A 16241-nucleotide genomic window follows, 5' to 3' on the forward strand; every position below is an offset into this window, starting at 1 on the left:
AGCCACACTGGATCCTTAACCCACTGAGGCGACCAGGGAAAGAACCTGCATCCTCACAGAGACATCAGGTCCTTAACCCACCGAGCCACAACAGGAAATCCTCCCCCCCCCCCTTTTTTTTTTTTTTTTTTGATTTTGCAGCTGGTTGAATCCACAGATGCAGAACCTATGGATACAAAGGGCTGGCTGTATCCCTTTCTTGAGGTGACTGAGGTCAGAGAAGCTAAGTAATTTGCCTAAGATCACACAGCTAGTTTGTGAGAGGGGATTAGGGAGCCCTCAAGACCCAAATCCACCAGGGCCATATGGCTCTGGTATCTAGGTTCTTTTTTCTTTTTTTTTCCTTTTTAGGGCCGCACCCACAGCATATGGAGTTTCCAGGCTAGGGGTCAAATTGGAGTCACAGCTGCTGGCCTACACCAAAGCCACAGCAACGCAAGATCTAAACTGCATCTGCCATGTACACCACAGCTCACAGCAATGCTGAATCCTTAACCCACTGAGCAAGGCCAGGAATCAAACCCACAACCTCATGATTCCTAATTGGATTTGTTTTCACTGCGCCTCGGTGGGAACTCCTTATTTTATTTTTATTTTTACAGCTGCACCTGGGGCATATGGAAGTTCCCGGGCTAGGGGTTGAATCAGAGCTGCAGCAGCCAACCTGTGCCTCAGTCACAGCAAGGGTGGGTCCGAGCTGCATCTCATCTGTGACCTGCGCCACAGCTCATGGCAACACCAGATCCTTAACCCACTTAGCACAGCCAGGGATGGAACCCACATCCTCATGGATACTAGTGAGGTTCTTAACCCACTGAGCCACAATGGGAACTCCCAGTCTAAGCATTTTTACATTCAACACTTCTTAGTTTTTCAGATAGGGCACAGATGGGCTAACTGTCCAAGGTCCCTTAAGTGTTCAGGGGAACTGGGATTTGAACCCAGGCCATGTGGCCAAGGGGAAGCCCAGGGAGAGGTGATGAATAGCCCAGGGTCACGCAGCCACAGCCTCAGATCAAGGAAGGGCTGGCTCCCTTCCAGCCCAGGAAAAGCCATGACACCTGACTCCTAACAAGTTGGGGGTGGAGTAGAGGTGGAGCTAGGGAGACCCAGGTGGCCTCTCTGAGAACCAGAGCACCAGAGGCGGCAGAGTGGCCTTGGGCAGCATGAAGCAGAGCTGGGGACCGGGGCTGCTGATCCTGGGAGCAGTGGTCCTCATAGAGGGTGAGTCACCGTGTTTGGGTCGGGAGTGGTATGTGGGAGTTCGGGGGCTGTCCTCTGCTCCTGCAGTTTGAGGCGACAGTCTGCCTGTGGCGCTGTAACTGTGTCTGGCTGTGAGTGTGGTGGGGGGAGGGTAGGTGGACGCCTGTGCCCAAATGGGTGTGACTTCCTTGGGCTGCATTACAATCTGTGTCTGCAGGAGCTGTCATTACGCCCATGCGTGTCCCCTGTGCCCCCTGATTCCCTCTCTCCTTCCAGAATGACCTTAGGCCCCTTCTGGGCCCTCGGGCCTGCGTCTTCTGCCTTTACATATGTCGCATCTCTCCTGGCTTAGAGGTTCAGTTGGTGTGTTTGTGCGTGCCTGAGACGGGGAAGAGGCAGGGCAGGGGACCCTTTGGTAGCAGAGTGTCTGGCGGTTTCTGGAAAGGTGGGGGCGTCTGAGTTGTCAGAACAGGGGCGGGGTGAGTCTGCATCCCGTGGCGCCCTCCTGGACTTGGACATGACGCAGACCTGTAATCCTTCCTCTTGGGACTCCGCAGCCGAGGGCACGGTTCAGCTAATGCCCTCCTTAGGCCCTGGCTGCCTCCCTGACTCAGCGGTGGGGGTAGGAGTCAGGGGTTCTGAAGCCTGGAGGAGGCTTGGCTGGGTCCCAGCCTGAAGCCCAGGCCCTGCTGCCCAGGCCCAGGGTGCTGAGCACGGCAGACGGAGGAGGGCTAATTACTGAGTGTACCCTCTGAATAGGTTCCAATAAAAGCTATTCCTTGACCTCATATAAATACTTTCATTCTGGGAGGACCTGGTGAGGTAGACACAGAGTCAGAGCAAGAGCCCGGGCCGGTCCCCCCAAACCTGTCCCCTCCACCAAGGCTGGCCCAGGCAGGTGGAGGCTCCCTCCCCCGAAGGCTCACCTGTGTCTCTCTCTTCTCAGGTCTTCAAGCAGCTCAGCGGGGTAAGCTCGGGGCCGTGGGGCCAGGCCTTGCTTGGGATTGGGTCGGGCCAGGGGCGAGGGCAGGACAGGGGCCTGCTGTCCGCCTGACCTACGCCTCTCCACAGTGTGTGGGCAGCGTGGCCCTGGGCCCCCCGAGCCTCAGGAGGGCGACACGGTGCCTGGCGAGTGGCCGTGGCAGGCCAGTGTGAGGAGGCAGGGGCTCCACCTCTGCAGCGGATCCCTGGTGGCAGACACCTGGGTCCTCACTGCAGCCCACTGCTTTGAACGGTGAGTCAGCTGCGCTCAAACAGGGTTTCTGGCTTTGGGGGTGGGTGATCTGGCCCCAAGGCCCAGGAGACTGAGCCCTCCCCCTAGAATAACAAAGTACCATTTGTTTAAAAATGCCAGGAGTTCACGTTGTGGCTCAGCAGGTTAAGAACCTCACTAGTACCCATGAGGACGCGGGTTTGATTCCTGGCCTCGCTCAGTGGGTTAGGCATCCATCTGGTGTTGCCATAACCTACGGCGTAGGTCGAAGATGAGGCTCAGATCCCGCGTAGCTGTGGCTGTGGCATGGGCCAGCAGCTGCAACTCTGATTCAACCTCCATATGCTGTGGGTGGGGCCCTAAAAAGAAAAAAAAGAAAAAAAGTTCTATATGCCAAGAATATACTATCAAATTATTTTATTTTTATTTTTGTCTTTTTAGGGCCACACCTGTGGCATTTGGAGGTTCCCAGGCTAGGGGTCTAGTCGGAGCTGTAGCCACTGGCCTACACCACAGCCACAGCAACACCAGATCTGAGCCACATCTGTGACCTACACCACAGCTCACGGCAACACTGGATCCTTAACCTTCTGAGCGAGGCCAGGGATCGAACCTGAATCCTCATGGATCCCAGTCAGATTCGTCAACCGCTGAGCCACGACAGGAACTCCTCAAGTTAATCTTACCCTTACATGGTAGAAGCCTTACAAGTGAGAAAACTGAGGTTGGGACAAGGACGGACCTTGCTTAAAGCCACAGGGGCTTTGTCCATCTTCCACCTACCCTGTGTGGTCTCCCGTGGTGTCATTGTCCCCCTCTAAACTCAATGCCTGGGTCTTATTCCTCGTCTTCCAGGGAGGCAATGACGGACTTGAACTCCTGGTCAGTTGTCCTGGGTTCCCTGCAGCATGAAGGACTCAGCACAGGGGCTGAGGAGGTGGGGGTGACAGCTCTGCAGCTGCCCAGGGCCTACAACCACTACAGCCAGGGCGCAGACCTGGCCCTGCTCCAGCTTGCCCACCCGGTGGCCCACACACCCCTATGCTTGCCCCAACCTGGCCATCGCTTCCCCTTTGGGACCTCCTGCTGGGCCACTGGCTGGGATCAGGACCCCAAGGATGGTAAGCACTGGTCCTTACCAGAGAGGCACTCCGCTTGCCCAGGGTCACACGGCCTCAGTGGCTAACTGTCCCCATTCCCGGTCTCCCTTGCTCCTGGAGCCCAGACTCCTGCCCCAACGCCCCCTCTTTTGCCAGCTCCCAGGACCCTAAGGAATCTGCGCCTGCGCCTAATCAGCCGCCCCACGTGTAACTGTCTCTACGACCGCCTGCACCAGCGGCTGCTGGCCAGCCCGGCCCGGCCCGGGATGCTGTGTGGGGGTCCCCAGCCTGGGGTGCAGGGGCCCTGTCAGGTCTGAGGGAGAGGACCAGGGAAGGGAACAGAAGGGGGTGGGTTCTAGCCTTGGGCTGGGCCCTTGATCCACAGGGATGGGTGGAAGGGCCACAGGTAGAGGGTGTCCACCGGGGCCTGGGGCTCAGGCGTCTGTCCTTGACAACACTGCCTGGCTCCAGGGAGATTCTGGGGGCCCGGTGCTGTGCCGTGAAGCTGACGGACACTGGGTTCAAGCTGGGATCATCAGTTTCGCATCAAGCTGCGCCCAGGAAGACACTCCCGTACTGCTGACCGACATGGCTGCTCACAGCTCCTGGCTGCAGGCTCGCGCTCAGGGGGCAGCCTTCCTGGCCCAGAACCCCGAGGCCCCGGAGATGAGCGATGAGGACAGCTGTGTAGGTATGAGCAGCGGGTGTCAGGTGTGGGACGTGTGGGGACCTCCTCCCAGGGCTGCAGGTAGAAGCCACAGGGGAGCCAACTTCAGTTCAGGACAGACTGATACAGGGCATGCACACACTGCCACGGGCTAACAAGGGGATTTCGAAGGCCCCTTTGGCCCCTAGGATGGGAATAGCTCCCTTTACAGCTGAGAGGCATAGATGCTTCAGAACTTCATGCTTTTGGAGTTTGGTAAGAAAAGGAATTTCTGAGACCTGGCAGAAGGTTTGGGGTAAGCAGCAAGTTTCCCCATGGAGACTCCGTGAGATCAGACAGGACAGGGCTCCAACTCAGTGGGGCATTAATTCTGGCACTGAGTGACTAACATGCAAACTGCATGCAAAATAATTCCTGAGACGGAAGCGCTCTTGATGCTAAAAGAAGCGTCAAGTGAGCTAAGAGTTCTGGGGCCAGTCCAAGCCCAGAGGGGTGCAGACAGGCAGGGTGGGGGAATGATGAGCGGGCCACTCCCATGATGCTGGACCATCAGGGTTAAAGCTTAGGCCCTGGGTTTTCAATCCCGAGTTGGCTTCGTGCCTGTGGTTACTGAGCTAGAAAGTCAATTAACCTCTCTGGAACTTTGGTTACCTTTGTAACAAGGATAACACGCTCAAGTTAAGAGGATGTCGTGAGGGTATCTGATAGCACATGGGAAGGGCTCGTCACAGGGCCTGGCATGCAGAATGCTTAGCAAGAAGGCAGATGATGATGATGCCACCCCTCTGTTTCAGCCTGTGGATCCTTGAAGAGAAGAGGCCCTCAGGCAGGAGCTCCCTCCCCATGGCCCTGGGACGCCAGGCTGAAGCACCAAGGGAAGCTGGCCTGTGGCGGAGCCCTGGTCTCAGAGGAGGTGGTGCTGACTGCTGCACACTGCTTCATCGGGTAAGCCCTGGCCCCCTCTGCGCCCCCGCCCTTGCGGCAGCCCTGCCACCCAGTGCTGTCAACGCTGTCCCTGCACAGGCGCCAGGCCCCAGAGGAATGGACTGTAGGCCTGGGGGCCAGATCGGAGGAGCGGGGCCTGAGGCAAGTCATCCTGCATGGGGCCTATACCCACCCGGAGGGGGGCTACGACGTGGCCCTCCTGCTGCTGGCCCAGCCCGTGACACTGGGCCCCAGCCTGCGGCCCCTCTGCCTGCCCTACGCTGACCACCGCCTGCCTGATGGGGAACACGGCTGGGTCCTGGGGTTGGCCCACCAGGGAGCAGGTATGTAGGAAGGACAGGGCCACCAGCAGCAGCACATCCAGCCTTGGGGCCGTGGCGGCAGCTGCTGGCACTTCTCTCTCGCCCTGCAGACACTGGCTCCCCTCAGACAGTGCCTGTGACCCTCCTGGGGCCCAGGGCCTGCAGCCGCCTGCACGCCACCCTCGGGGGTGACACCGTCCCCATTCTGCCCGGGATGGTGTGTACCAGTGTTGTGGGCGAGCCGCCCGGCTGTGAGGTGAGCCCGTGCCACCAAAACTCACCGCACACACCCCTGGCCCCCTCACCTTGCCATTCAAACAGACCTTCCGCCAGGCCTGGCCTCAGACCTGCCTCTCACCTGAAACTCTGCCTCTCTGTCAACTGGCTCCCAAAGAGCCAGAGCCCCAGTCCCCTCTGCCCTGTGCTGCTGCCCAGCGAGAAGAGGCAGTGACCCCGTGTCCCCTGACAGGGCCTGTCGGGGGCACCGCTGGTACACGAGGTGAGGGACAGGTGGTTCCTGGCTGGGCTGCACAGCTTCGGAGACGCCTGCCAAGGCCCCACGAGTCCCGCCGCCGTCTTTGCGGCGCTCCCCACCTATGAGAACTGGGTCAGCAGTCTGGACTGGCAGGTCTACTTCGCAGAGGAGCCGGAGCCTGAGGCCGAGCCCGGAAGCTGCCCTGCTAACATGAGTATGTGGCCCCGGAGCCTCCTACCCCACCTGCCTCTCTGGACCCCTTCTCTCGCAATCTGGGGCAGGATCTGTGGGTGGGGTGGAGCAGCCACAGACCCAGGTGGCTTCCGATTCCGGCTCTTGGTCATTGTTTAACTTGGAGCCGGCCTCGCGACTGCTCCGACCTCCCTTTTCTCATCTGCCATGCGGGGCCGAGGAGCACCTCCTTCCTCCTCCTCGGAGGGAGGGACGGAGGGAAGCTGGGAGGCCGCCGCCAAGCCCACCCTCCTCCCTCTCCCCGACAGGCCAACCAGCCGGCTGTTGACAGGTGGCCCTGGGAGGCCGCGGTTCCCACGCCACTGCCCCTGCTCCCCTCCCATCCCTTCCTCAACTCCGACTGGCGACAGTGCAGTGGGCTCTGGGAAGGAGCCTGCCCCCGCCCCCACGCCCCGGGAGGTGTGGCCTGTGGCTGCTCCCCCACACCCAGCTCTGTGGCCCCGACGCATGCGTCCTCAGCTTTCCCTCGTCTTCATCCCTTCCGATATGATCACACCAGCCGCGTACTTTGAAAATTTCATTTTTTTGCAGGGAGCAATTTTCCTGTGTTTTTTTTTTTTTTTTAACTTAAATAAATTGTTACAAAATAGACTTTAGAAAATAAGTTACAAATTGTAGTAAAAGGCTCCCCTTCCACAGGCAATATTCCCACCCGCGGCTCTCTCTGAGTCTGCCTCTCCCTGGTGTTGGAACCTGGCTGATGAGGGTGGCCCAGCATCGTGGCAGAGCCTGGTACTAGGTTTCTTGCAGGGCTGGTCACAGGGGAAGAGCTTGGTGACAAAGGCTGGGGGAAAGCAGGTCCTTCAAGGACAGGCCAGGAGGAATGCCTCACCCCCTCCTTGGGAAAGAAGCCAGACCTGGATCCTCTGCGGGCGGGAGAGGAGACACGAGCTGGGGATGCCCAAACTACTCCTGAGCAAAATGAGGAGATCAAGCCTTTCCCTGCCCCCTGCCCCTATTCTGATCTTTGGAGACTTGAACTTCAGAGGGAGAAGCTGAGGTCTGCAGGCCACTGGGGTGAAGGGTCCAGGAGTGGGGTCGTGGGTGTGGGTGGAGGGGGCAATGACAAGTCCCCTCTGCCCGCCGCTGGCACCTTTGGGGTTCCTGGGGAGAGAGAGAGGTGGTGACTGAGGGGGCAAACCCTGCACAGCTTGGACCCCCCTCCCTAGCCCCCGAGGCCTGTCTGAGAGCTTCCATTACCTTTCCAGACCTGGCTAAACTAGCTTCGCATGCAGTCCCTTGGAGTCAAAAGAAAACGTTTTATCCTGAAAGCCGGCTCGTCAGTGCTCCCAGGGGAGTCTCACCACCCTCTCCTCCTTCCCTGACCATCTCAGGGACACCCACCTTCGGTGGCCACTAAATGGAAGGGGTTCTGGGAGAAGAAGGGCTAGGGTTCCCCAGAGGAGGCGGAGAGTGAGCCAGGGACTTGCGGGGGTGGGGGGGGGAGTGGGCCGTCCCACGCCTCCGCAGCCTTGTCCTCCAGCCAGACTGGGTGGAGGTGACTCTCTGTGGAGCTTCCCCTTGATAGAGAACAGGAGATAGGGATTAATGACTGTTGTTGCCACAGCTGGGCCTGGCTTCAAAGAAACAATTATCTGTGACTCAGTCCTCCAGTTAAAGGTGCGCTGGCGGGGAGGGGGTGTGCAGGTGGAAAGGGTGGTTTGGTTGGATCCCCAAAAAGGGAAGGCCCAGCAGAGAGAGGAGAGGGTTGAATAAAGGGAAGGAGAAGAGATGTGGGGCAAGAGGGGTGAGAAAGGGCCAAGGATCTAGTTTCCAGGAAGAGAAGGGGGAGCAGAGACAAATCACGGGGAAAAGACCCGAAGCTGGGTGCCAACCAGTGACCCCGTTTCCCTGACCAGCTCAGCAGGGAAGCCACAGAGCAGTCCAGTCTGGGGGTGCCCCCCCTGCCCCCTTGCTCACTCTAGGAAAAAGAACAGAACTGACACCATCTTTTCCTCTGGAAATCATTACCTAACTGGCTGGATCAGGATGCCGTACCCAGCTGCTCCCACTCCCCAAACAGGAAGACCATTCCCCTTTGGCTCCAGCACAGCAGAAGTCCTGGCACTGCCTCTGTCCCTGGCCACTCCCTGCCCTCCACTGCCCCACCCCACCAGGCTACCTTTTCACTTGATCGAGGGCTCAAAAGGCAGCATCCTCAAACTAGTTTTCTTGGAGTTCCCGTTGTGGCGCAGCAGAAAAGAATCCGATAGGAACCATGAGGTTGCGGGTTCCATCCCTGGCCTCGCTCCGTGGGTTAAGGATCCGGCGTTGCCGTGAGCTGTGGTGTAGGTCGCAGACGCGGCTCAGATCTGGCTTTGCTGTGCCTGTGGTGTAGGCCGGCAGCTGTAGCTCCAATTTGACCCCTAGCCTGGGAATCTCCATGTGCCTCAAGTGCGGCCCTAAAAAGCAAAAAACAACAAAAAAACTGGCTTTCTCCATATCCCAGCCTCAAAGCCATCTCCTAGAATCCATGGGATCCTATCATTCCTTGCCACCCACCCACCCACCTCCCTACCTCGGAGCCAGTTTTTACCCTCCACTACGTGCCCGCCTCCTCTGGGACCCTTCGATCCTCTGCCCAAGCCCATTCATGCCCCCGTACCAGAGCTGGCCACTGTCCACTCCTCCTGGTGCTGCTGCTGGTGCTGCAGGAAGCTGATGCGGCGGCGGAAATGACGGGGACAATGGGGGCAGGTGAAGGGCCCCTCCCGGGGCGCATGAACCCGCCCGTGGCCCTCCAGCCGGGCAGCTGTCCGGAAAGCCTTGCCACAGATGCTGCAGCGGTGGCGCTTGGGGTCCGTGTGGGTCCTGCCATGGTTCTTAAGGGACAGCAGGTTGGGTAGAAGTTTGGGGCAGAGGGAGCAGGGGTAGAGTCCAGTGGTGTGGGCCTTCTGGTGGTTCAGCAGGCTACCGGCATGGCGGTAGGAACGCCCACACTGTGCACAGCAGAAGGGCCGCTCCTCGTCCACGGCCGCTGTGGACTTTCCATCGTGGCCTCCACTAGCTCTCCCGGCATCCTCTCCTGCGGCCCTGGGGGCTTGCAATGGGGCCTTCTGGGTTTTCTCTTGACCCAGCAGATCCACCTCAGCCTCCATAGCCCCAGCTTTGGGGCCTCTGGCCTCCTCTCTCGGGGGTGACACCTGACTGAGGCCCTGCGTGTGGGTCTGCAGATGGCTGGCTAGTTCGTAGTGGGACTGAAAGGTCTGGCCACAGTCAGGGCAGGCGAAGGTCTGGGCAGCTATGTGGTTGCAGCTGTGGCTCTTAGTGGCCGCAGGATTGAAGAACTCCTTGGAGCAGAGCAAGCAATAGTGACGGTCTGTCTTGTGGCTGTCGTGGTGGTTCAAGGGACCTTCTGCCTGGTGGGAGGTCTTGCCACAGTGGCTGCAGGAAAAGGAGGGGCTCTCTGGCTGGCTCTGAGGGCCACTGTCTCCGCTGTCCCAGCTCTCCACGGGAATCAGACTAGGTCCATTGGGCTGGCAGTTGCCAAGGTGGCAAGGACTCCCGAGGACAATGTCCCCTGACTTGTCCTCTGGCTTGGTCAGTGTGTGACCCTCAGGGGCCCAATCTCCATCATGATTCACTGGCCCCCCGTCTCCTTGCCACCCATCCGCTTTCCCCACGCTCCAGGACACTGGCTCTGTGGCCTCTGAACCTGCTGCCCTGAAGGGGCTCTGACTCTGCTCCGCTGGCCTCACGTCCCCATCCTCCAGCTGGGGCACAGACTCGGTACCACCCGATGTGTCCTGTAGTCCCTGGTCATTGGCCGGGCTCCCCTGAGCGCCTTCTGTGCTGTCTGGGCCTCCCTGACTGCCTCTGGTCTCCTCCTCGTGCTCCTGCAGGTGCCCCTCCAGAGATCCCAGGCCCGGGAAGCTCCGGCCACAGAGGGCGCAGCGCACTGGCGCCCGCCGGGACCGCCCGGCACGCCGCCGCCGGCTCTCCGAGTGCAGCCTGTGGTGGTCCTTCAGGGCCAGGCAGTGGGAGTCGGTCTTGGGGCGGGTGGGACAGCTAGGCTGGCCCATCTCGTGGCTCCGCCGGTGGTTCAGGAGGCTGCCCGCGTGGCGGTAGGTCCGCCCACACTGCCCACAGGGAAAGGGCCGATCCTCCCGGGTCAGCTGCCGGGAGCCGCTGCCGGCACTGCGCTCCAGGTGGACCCGCTGGTGGCTGGCCAGCTGCTTCCGCAGGCGGAAGGCCTTCCCGCACTCGGCGCAGCGGAAACGCCGCGGGTCCGCGTGGATGCGCCGGTGGTTCTTGAGCGACATGAGGTTGGAGAAGCCTTTGGAGCAGGCCTGGCAGCCGAAATGGCCGGTCTGGTGGCTCTGCCGGTGGTTGATGAGGCTGCCCGCGTGCTTGTACGAGCGGCCGCACACCTCGCAGCTGAAGGGCCGCTCGGAGGGGGCCTCTGGCCGGCAGCCCTTCTCCGCCGCCGTCTCCAGCCAGGGCTCCATCTCCTCCCGCTTCCCGGCGGTCTCCTCCCAGGCCTCTTCCTTCGCCTCCGCCACCTCCTCCGCGGGCTCCACTTGAGGTTCTTTCGGGAACTTCTCGCCCTCGGCCTGCCCTCGGCCCTCCTCTGCCGGGTTCTGGGGCTCGCTGCTGCCTCCGGCCTCCGGGACGGGCCCCACCTGGGGCTCCGAGCCTTTGCAGCGCGGGTGGTTCCGCAGATGATTGCGGTAGGCGGCCAGGTTGGGGTAGCAGCGCGAGCAGACCGGGCAGGTGAAGTCCCCCGTCTGGTGGATCTTGCGGTGGTTCACCAGGCTGCCCCCGTGGCGGTAGGTCTTGCCGCACTGGTTGCAGCGGAAGGGGCGGGGCTGGGCCTCCCGAGAACCTTCAGCGCCCTGCGCGCCCAGGCTGTCCGCGAGGGCCGCACCTCCTCCCTCTCCAGACTTTGTGTCGCCACTCTCTCCTGGGAGAGAGGTCACCGTGCCCTCAAAGACACCGGCGTCGGCAACCATCCCCGTGGCATCAGCCGCCTCTCCTGGGGGAGGCAGGAGGCTGGGGACCTCGTCGGTGGTGTTCCCAGAACTCTGGCTTTGGTGGTGACGCTCCAGGCTCCCCAGGTCATCGTAGGTCTGACCGCAGCAGGCACAGATGTGCCCGTAGCCGGCTCCATCCAACGCCTCCACCTCCCGCTGCAGCTGGTTCAGCAGCTCAGCTTCCGAGAGCGGCAGTGGGGGGCTGCGGGTGGAGGCAGCCCCTGCTGCTCCTTCCTCGTCACCCTCCTCCTCTGAGCCCTCCGTCGTTTCCGAGGAATCATGGGCCTGGCGCAGGTGAAACCTGTAGCCAGCCCGCTCAGGGAAGATCATGCCACAGAGGCAGCAGAGGAAAGGCTGGGCCGAGGCTGCCTCCCCCGGCCCGTGGTTCTGGAAGTGGCTGCGCAGGGCAGGCAGGGAGTCAAACTCCTTCGGGCAGAGGGAGCACTGGTAGATGCCCGGGGGGTGGCAGGGCCTGTGGCTCAGCAGGCCAGCGGCGTGGGGGAAAGAACGGCCACAGTCAGGACATGTGTGGGAGACACCGGCCTGCCAGGCAGCAGAGGCCTTGGCAGAGGGGGCCGGGGAGCTGGGCTGGCCAGGGGCTGGTGTCTGGCCCTCCTCCCCGCCAGGGAGGCCATCAGAGAAGCGAGGCCCATTGCCTTCCTCTTCGCCTGGGATGTCCACGTTGTCAAGGAAACCGGCCTTCCTTTGCAGTCCTTCCCCAGTGCCTCTGCTCTCATTATCACCCTGGAAACAGGCCTCATCCCTCTCGTGCCCACATCTGTCCCGCTCAGCCGCAGCTGGCAAACAGCCCCCAGCACTTTCCACGTGGCCTTCGGCTCCACTAGGCCTTCCCCCCGGAGGGTCTTGGGGACAGTCCAGGCCCTCCTTCTTTTCCGCCAGCTCCAGGGCCCAGTTCCCACCGGACGGGAGTTTGGCTTCTCCCCTGCCGCCAGCACTGCCAGTCCGCCTCCGGTGCGGCTTGCTCTGCCGCCGACTGTGGCGACGCAAGTGGTTCTTCATGGCAGCCATGGTGTGGAAGTGCTTGGCGCAGGCCCCACAACTGAAGTCTCCCGTCTGGTGGGTCTGCCGGTGGTTGATAAGGCTGCCTGAGTGGCGATAGCTCTTTCCACAGTCTCGGCAGGCAAATGCCCGAGGAGGGGACACCCTGCTCTCTGCCCTGCTGTCCTCCCCTTCTCCGTGGGTCCGGCTATGACGTTCAAGGCTCTTAGGGTCTTCAAAGAGCATCCCACACAAGCTACATATCTGCGGTGTGGTCCTAGCCGCGGCTGGAGGGACATCAGTGGCTGCCTCTTCACGTTTGCACACAGGCCCCTGATCTGGGCCTGGGGCTGCCTCTGCTCCCACTGGGTCGGGCGGGGGCTCCACCTTGAGGTGGCTGGGGGCGCTCTCAGCCCCGGGTCTGGCACTGCGGCGAGCAGCCTTGCAGTGTACCCGCACGTGGTTGCGGAGGGCCATGAGGTTGGGGTACTTGCGGGGGCAGAGCGAGCACTGGTACTCCCCTGTCCGATGGCTGTGGCGGTGGTTCACAAGGCTCCCTGGGTGCTGGTAAGCCCGGTCACACTCATTGCACTTATAGGGGCGGTGGTCCAGGGGGGTGGGGGGGACCTCCTTCTCTTTGTGGGTGGTCTCAGCCAGAGGCAGGGACGCTGGCCGCACTGAAGGCGACCCATCCTCTCCAGCTCCTTGCCGGGGCCTGTGATGAGCCCGCACGTGGTTTTTGAGGGCGGCTGCGTTGAACAGCTGCTTGGAACAGATGGAGCAGGGGTAGACACCTGTCTGGTGGCTCTTGCGATGGTTGATGAGGCTCCCAGCATGGCGGTAGGTACGGCCACAGTCCCCACAGCTGAAAGGCCGGTACTCCTCCAGGCCACTGTCTTCCAGCTCCCCAGAGCTGTTCAGCATCTGTGTACCAGGGAGTCGGGCCCGGCCGCTCTCATCTGTGTGCCCATTGGCGGTGGGCAGCCCTTTCTCTTCCCATGGCCGCTTCTGACTTTCACCCTCATGGGACTGCTGGTGTTCCAGCAGCTCTCGGGGGAGCCGGAAAGCACGGGGGCAATGGGGACACTGGTAAGGCCAATACTGGGCGTGGAGTCGGGAGTGATTCTTCAGAGCCATGAGGTTAGAGAACTCCTTGAAGCAGATGGCACAAGGATAGACCCCCAGGGTGTGGCTCTGGCGGTGGTTGGCGAGGCTCCCGGCATGCTTGTAGGTCTTGCCACACTGGCTGCACTTGTACCGCCGCTCCTCCTCGGCAGGAGGGGACTGGGTGGGCTCCTGGCCCCCTGTGAAATTCACTACCGATTCAGCCAAATACTGTTCCAAATTGCTAAGGAGACTGCTGGCTGGGGTGGGGAGCGGTGGGTCTCTGGCAGAGTGGGTGGTGGGCCCCCAGCCCTCTGCGCCCTCCTCAGGATCTGGCCGGCTTTCCCAGCCTTCTCTGGGTCTGGTGGGTGGATCTTCCCAAGTGCCCAGAGCTGCGCTAGGGTCTGGCCCAGACTCACAGCCAGAGGTCTCTTCAGGATGTTTTTTCTGGTTTTCCCAGCCCTCCCCAGGGCCAAGCCTCTGGCCCCAGGAGTCAGTGGATGCTGTCTCCCCATGGAGGGGTGGAGTGGCTTCCTTGGGGTGGGGGGGTCTGCGCCTCCGGCAGCCCTCAGGAGCATGAGTTCTCACGTGGCTCTTGAGGGCCATGGGATTGGTAAAGTCCTTGCCACAGGTGGTACAGGGGAAAAGGCCAGTCTCGTGGGTCCGGCGGTGGTTGACAAGGCTCCTGGGGTGGCGATAGCCCCGCCCGCACTGCTGACAGCGGTAGGGCCGAGGGACGCTGTTGGCCTCCTCACTCTCCTGGTTGGAAGATGGATGGAGCAGTTCTTGGTGCCGTGACAGTTCCAGGAGGCTGGGAAAGTGGCGCTGACAGTCAGAGCAGCTGAGTGAGGTGGGTGTGTCCTCCATGGGGCCTTATGGCTGAAACCTGGAGGTTCAGGAAGAGCAGGCAGGTGATGGCAGCATCTTCCTCTGGTGGCAGGTCTAATGCCTAGGAAGAGGGGGCAGCGGTCAGAAGGCAGGCCTAGGAGTTTCCTGCGTGGCTCCGCAGTTAGTGAACCCGACTAGCATCCATGAGGACACAGGTTCGACCCCTGGCCTCGCTCAGTGGGTTAAGGATCCAGCATTGCCGTGAGCTGTGGTGTAGGTCGCAGACAAGGCTCAGATCCCGTGCTGCTGTGGCTGTGGTGTAAGCCAGTGGCTATAGCTCCAACTGGCCCCCTAGTCTGGGAACCTCCATATGCTGCGAGTGCAGCCCTAAAAGATAAGAAAAAAAAAAAAAAAAAAAGTCCAACCCCCCCCCCCCCCCCCCGCCCCAAAACAGAAGGCAGGCCTAAATTAACTTTGCCTCTTGGTTCTATAAGCACCAAGTTCATCAGAGGGCATGGAGAAGTCCCCGAAGCCACCATGCCCAGAGACCTGCTTTCTACTGGATCTGTTATTTCAGAAGCACCATCATGACATCTTCCCTGCATACAAGTTCCCCAGACATGGCTGCTTCCCTAGGCCTAACTCATTTAGTTAGATAAGGAATCTACCATCTAAATAAATGCAGTTTACCTCTGTCACAAACCTACTATCCTGTCTGGAGATCAAATCCAAAAAGTCTTTACTGGCCCTCATCCTCTCCTCTCTCTAATTCTGAAACAAACAACCTGTCTTCTATGACATCTTAAAGGGAAGATGTACCTTCCCTAGGACCTTCAGTAAGATAAGTCCAATCCTCTCTCCTGCACCTATCAGCTAACCAGAGTAGCTGAGAGGCCCTGGGAAAGTAGCTTCTTTCTTCAGTTGGCAGCTGAGGACTTGAGAGGTGAGGGTAGAGGCCCTCTTGAGAGAAAGGGCTGAGAAAGGTGCTCCCCCATCTCCCCTGTTCCCTTCAGGGTCATGAAGTCTCCTTTATGAATTTCAAACTATCTTCCATCTCGGAAATACCATCTCATTTCTGATTCTTCACCCCCTACCTTTTTTCATTCCCATGCCTCCTCATTTTACACTCCAGCATCCCTTCTGCTTTTTTCTTCTATCTTCTCTCATAATACTGATGACAAGAGTAACCCCTGCTACCTCAGTATTACCATGTGCCAGGCACTGTGCTAAGTAAAGAACAGGTGTGGTGTCACTTAGTCTTCACAACACACTGCAATGCCTGTTATCTCAGTTTACACACTGGCCAACCCACTATTCTGGCAAGCTTCTTTCCAAAGCCCTTGCTCTCTCCATAGCAGGCCCCATGCCTCCTACATCACTTTGGCCTTCTCTGACCCTTCACTCCCATGGGACCCTAATATAACTCCTATCTCTGACTCTAAACCCCTTACTGACCCTGCTCCCCAAATCCTCACCTCACCAAGCCCCTTCGCTCAAGACTCTCTTCTCCTCATCAACCACCAGTGAGGTCCTAACCTCACTCATCTCCTAGGCCAGTTTTCTCCTAGGACCCCTACCTCGCACCGGTGACCCCTTCTCGTTCCCGCCGCGGGTGCGTCCGTTGGGGACGGCGAACGGGAGCGCGCCTGCGCACTGGGACCCTCACCCTAACTGCAGCCGCGCGCCCCAAGGGGTGGCTGTTGGGGGGCTCTCGCGCTCCCACACACGCACACTCCACCAGGGCTCCTGGGAAGTGGGAGGGGAGGGAAAGAGGGAAAGGAGAGGGGGAGAAGGAAGGAAGTAGAGGAAAGAGGGCGCAGCTGGCACGAGCCAGCAGTCTACCCTCACCTCCTCGGACACTTCCTATTGTTATTAGGAAACAGGAAGTGTCCTGGCGGCAAAAGCTTCCCCGCGAAACTTCCGCCCTGAGAATACTTCTGTCCCGCCTCCAAACAGCCACATTTCCGGTGCTAGGAGAGACACAGCTTACCGCGACTCTGACCCCGCCCACGTAGGTCAAAAGCTGCGTTGTTCTGCACTAACCTTAGCCACACTTCCGGGAAGAGCCGCAAAAATCGTTCCGGTGCACGTTGGCTGAGCGCAGAGGAGGGGAAAAAAAGGGTTGGTTCTGCAGCCATGGCCTCAGTATTTTGGCGACACTTTTCGGGGGGCTCCCTGAA

At 60.0% G+C, this 16241-nt stretch overlaps 2 protein-coding genes across 4 annotated transcripts; one reads left to right on the top strand and one right to left on the bottom strand.

Moving 5' to 3' along the window:
• Positions 1 to 769: 769 nt before the first annotated feature.
• On the top strand, positions 770 to 6686 carry PRSS53 (serine protease 53). Of its 2 annotated transcripts, XM_047780010.1 has the most exons (11): positions 770 to 1224; positions 2150 to 2170; positions 2275 to 2437; positions 3272 to 3537; positions 3673 to 3827; positions 3988 to 4207; positions 4978 to 5128; positions 5207 to 5451; positions 5541 to 5686; positions 5900 to 6119; positions 6406 to 6685. In XM_047780010.1, exons 1-11 carry the CDS (start codon positions 1167 to 1169, stop codon positions 6423 to 6425), a joined length of 1665 nt encoding a protein of 554 aa, XP_047635966.1. In that variant the 5' UTR covers positions 770 to 1166; the 3' UTR covers positions 6426 to 6685. The 2 variants fall into 2 exon arrangements, with proteins under 2 accessions (XP_047635966.1, XP_047635965.1); XM_047780009.1 differs by having other exon boundaries at positions 5900 to 6686.
• Positions 6687 to 16232, bottom strand: ZNF646 (zinc finger protein 646). 2 transcript variants are annotated; one of them, XM_047780005.1, is made up of 3 exons: positions 16105 to 16232; positions 8763 to 14182; positions 6687 to 7261 (listed from the first exon to the last, which is right to left on the bottom strand). In XM_047780005.1, the coding sequence occupies exons 2-3, from the start codon at positions 14098 to 14100 to the stop codon at positions 7140 to 7142; spliced, it is 5460 nt and encodes a 1819-aa protein (XP_047635961.1). In that variant the 5' UTR covers positions 14101 to 14182; positions 16105 to 16232; the 3' UTR covers positions 6687 to 7139. The 2 variants fall into 2 exon arrangements, with proteins under 2 accessions (XP_047635961.1, XP_047635960.1); XM_047780004.1 differs by lacking the exon at positions 16105 to 16232 and adding an exon at positions 15639 to 15922.
• Positions 16233 to 16241: the final 9 nt, after the last annotated feature.

Source organism: Phacochoerus africanus, chromosome 5 (assembly GCF_016906955.1).
Source record: "Phacochoerus africanus isolate WHEZ1 chromosome 5, ROS_Pafr_v1, whole genome shotgun sequence".
In the NCBI taxonomy this organism is placed as follows: Eukaryota; Metazoa; Chordata; class Mammalia; order Artiodactyla; family Suidae; genus Phacochoerus; species Phacochoerus africanus.

Bases quoted from the DNA above. Each gene is read 5' to 3' on its own strand.
- PRSS53 (XM_047780009.1), top strand. From the start codon at position 1,167: ATGAAGCAGAGCTGGGGACCGGGGCTGCTGATCCTGGGAGCAGTGGTC. The intron at 4,208-4,977 runs GTATGAGCAGCG...CCTCTGTTTCAG, and splicing joins CGATGAGGACAGCTGTGTAG to CCTGTGGATCCTTGAAGAGA. The intron at 5,129-5,206 runs GTAAGCCCTGGC...GTCCCTGCACAG, and splicing joins GCTGCACACTGCTTCATCGG to GCGCCAGGCCCCAGAGGAAT.
- ZNF646 (XM_047780005.1), bottom strand. From the start codon at position 14,100: ATGGAGGACACACCCACCTCACTCAGCTGCTCTGACTGTCAGCGCCAC. The intron at 7,262-8,762 runs GTACGGGGGCAT...CTCTCTCCCCAG, and splicing joins GTGGACAGTGGCCAGCTCTG to GAACCCCAAAGGTGCCAGCG.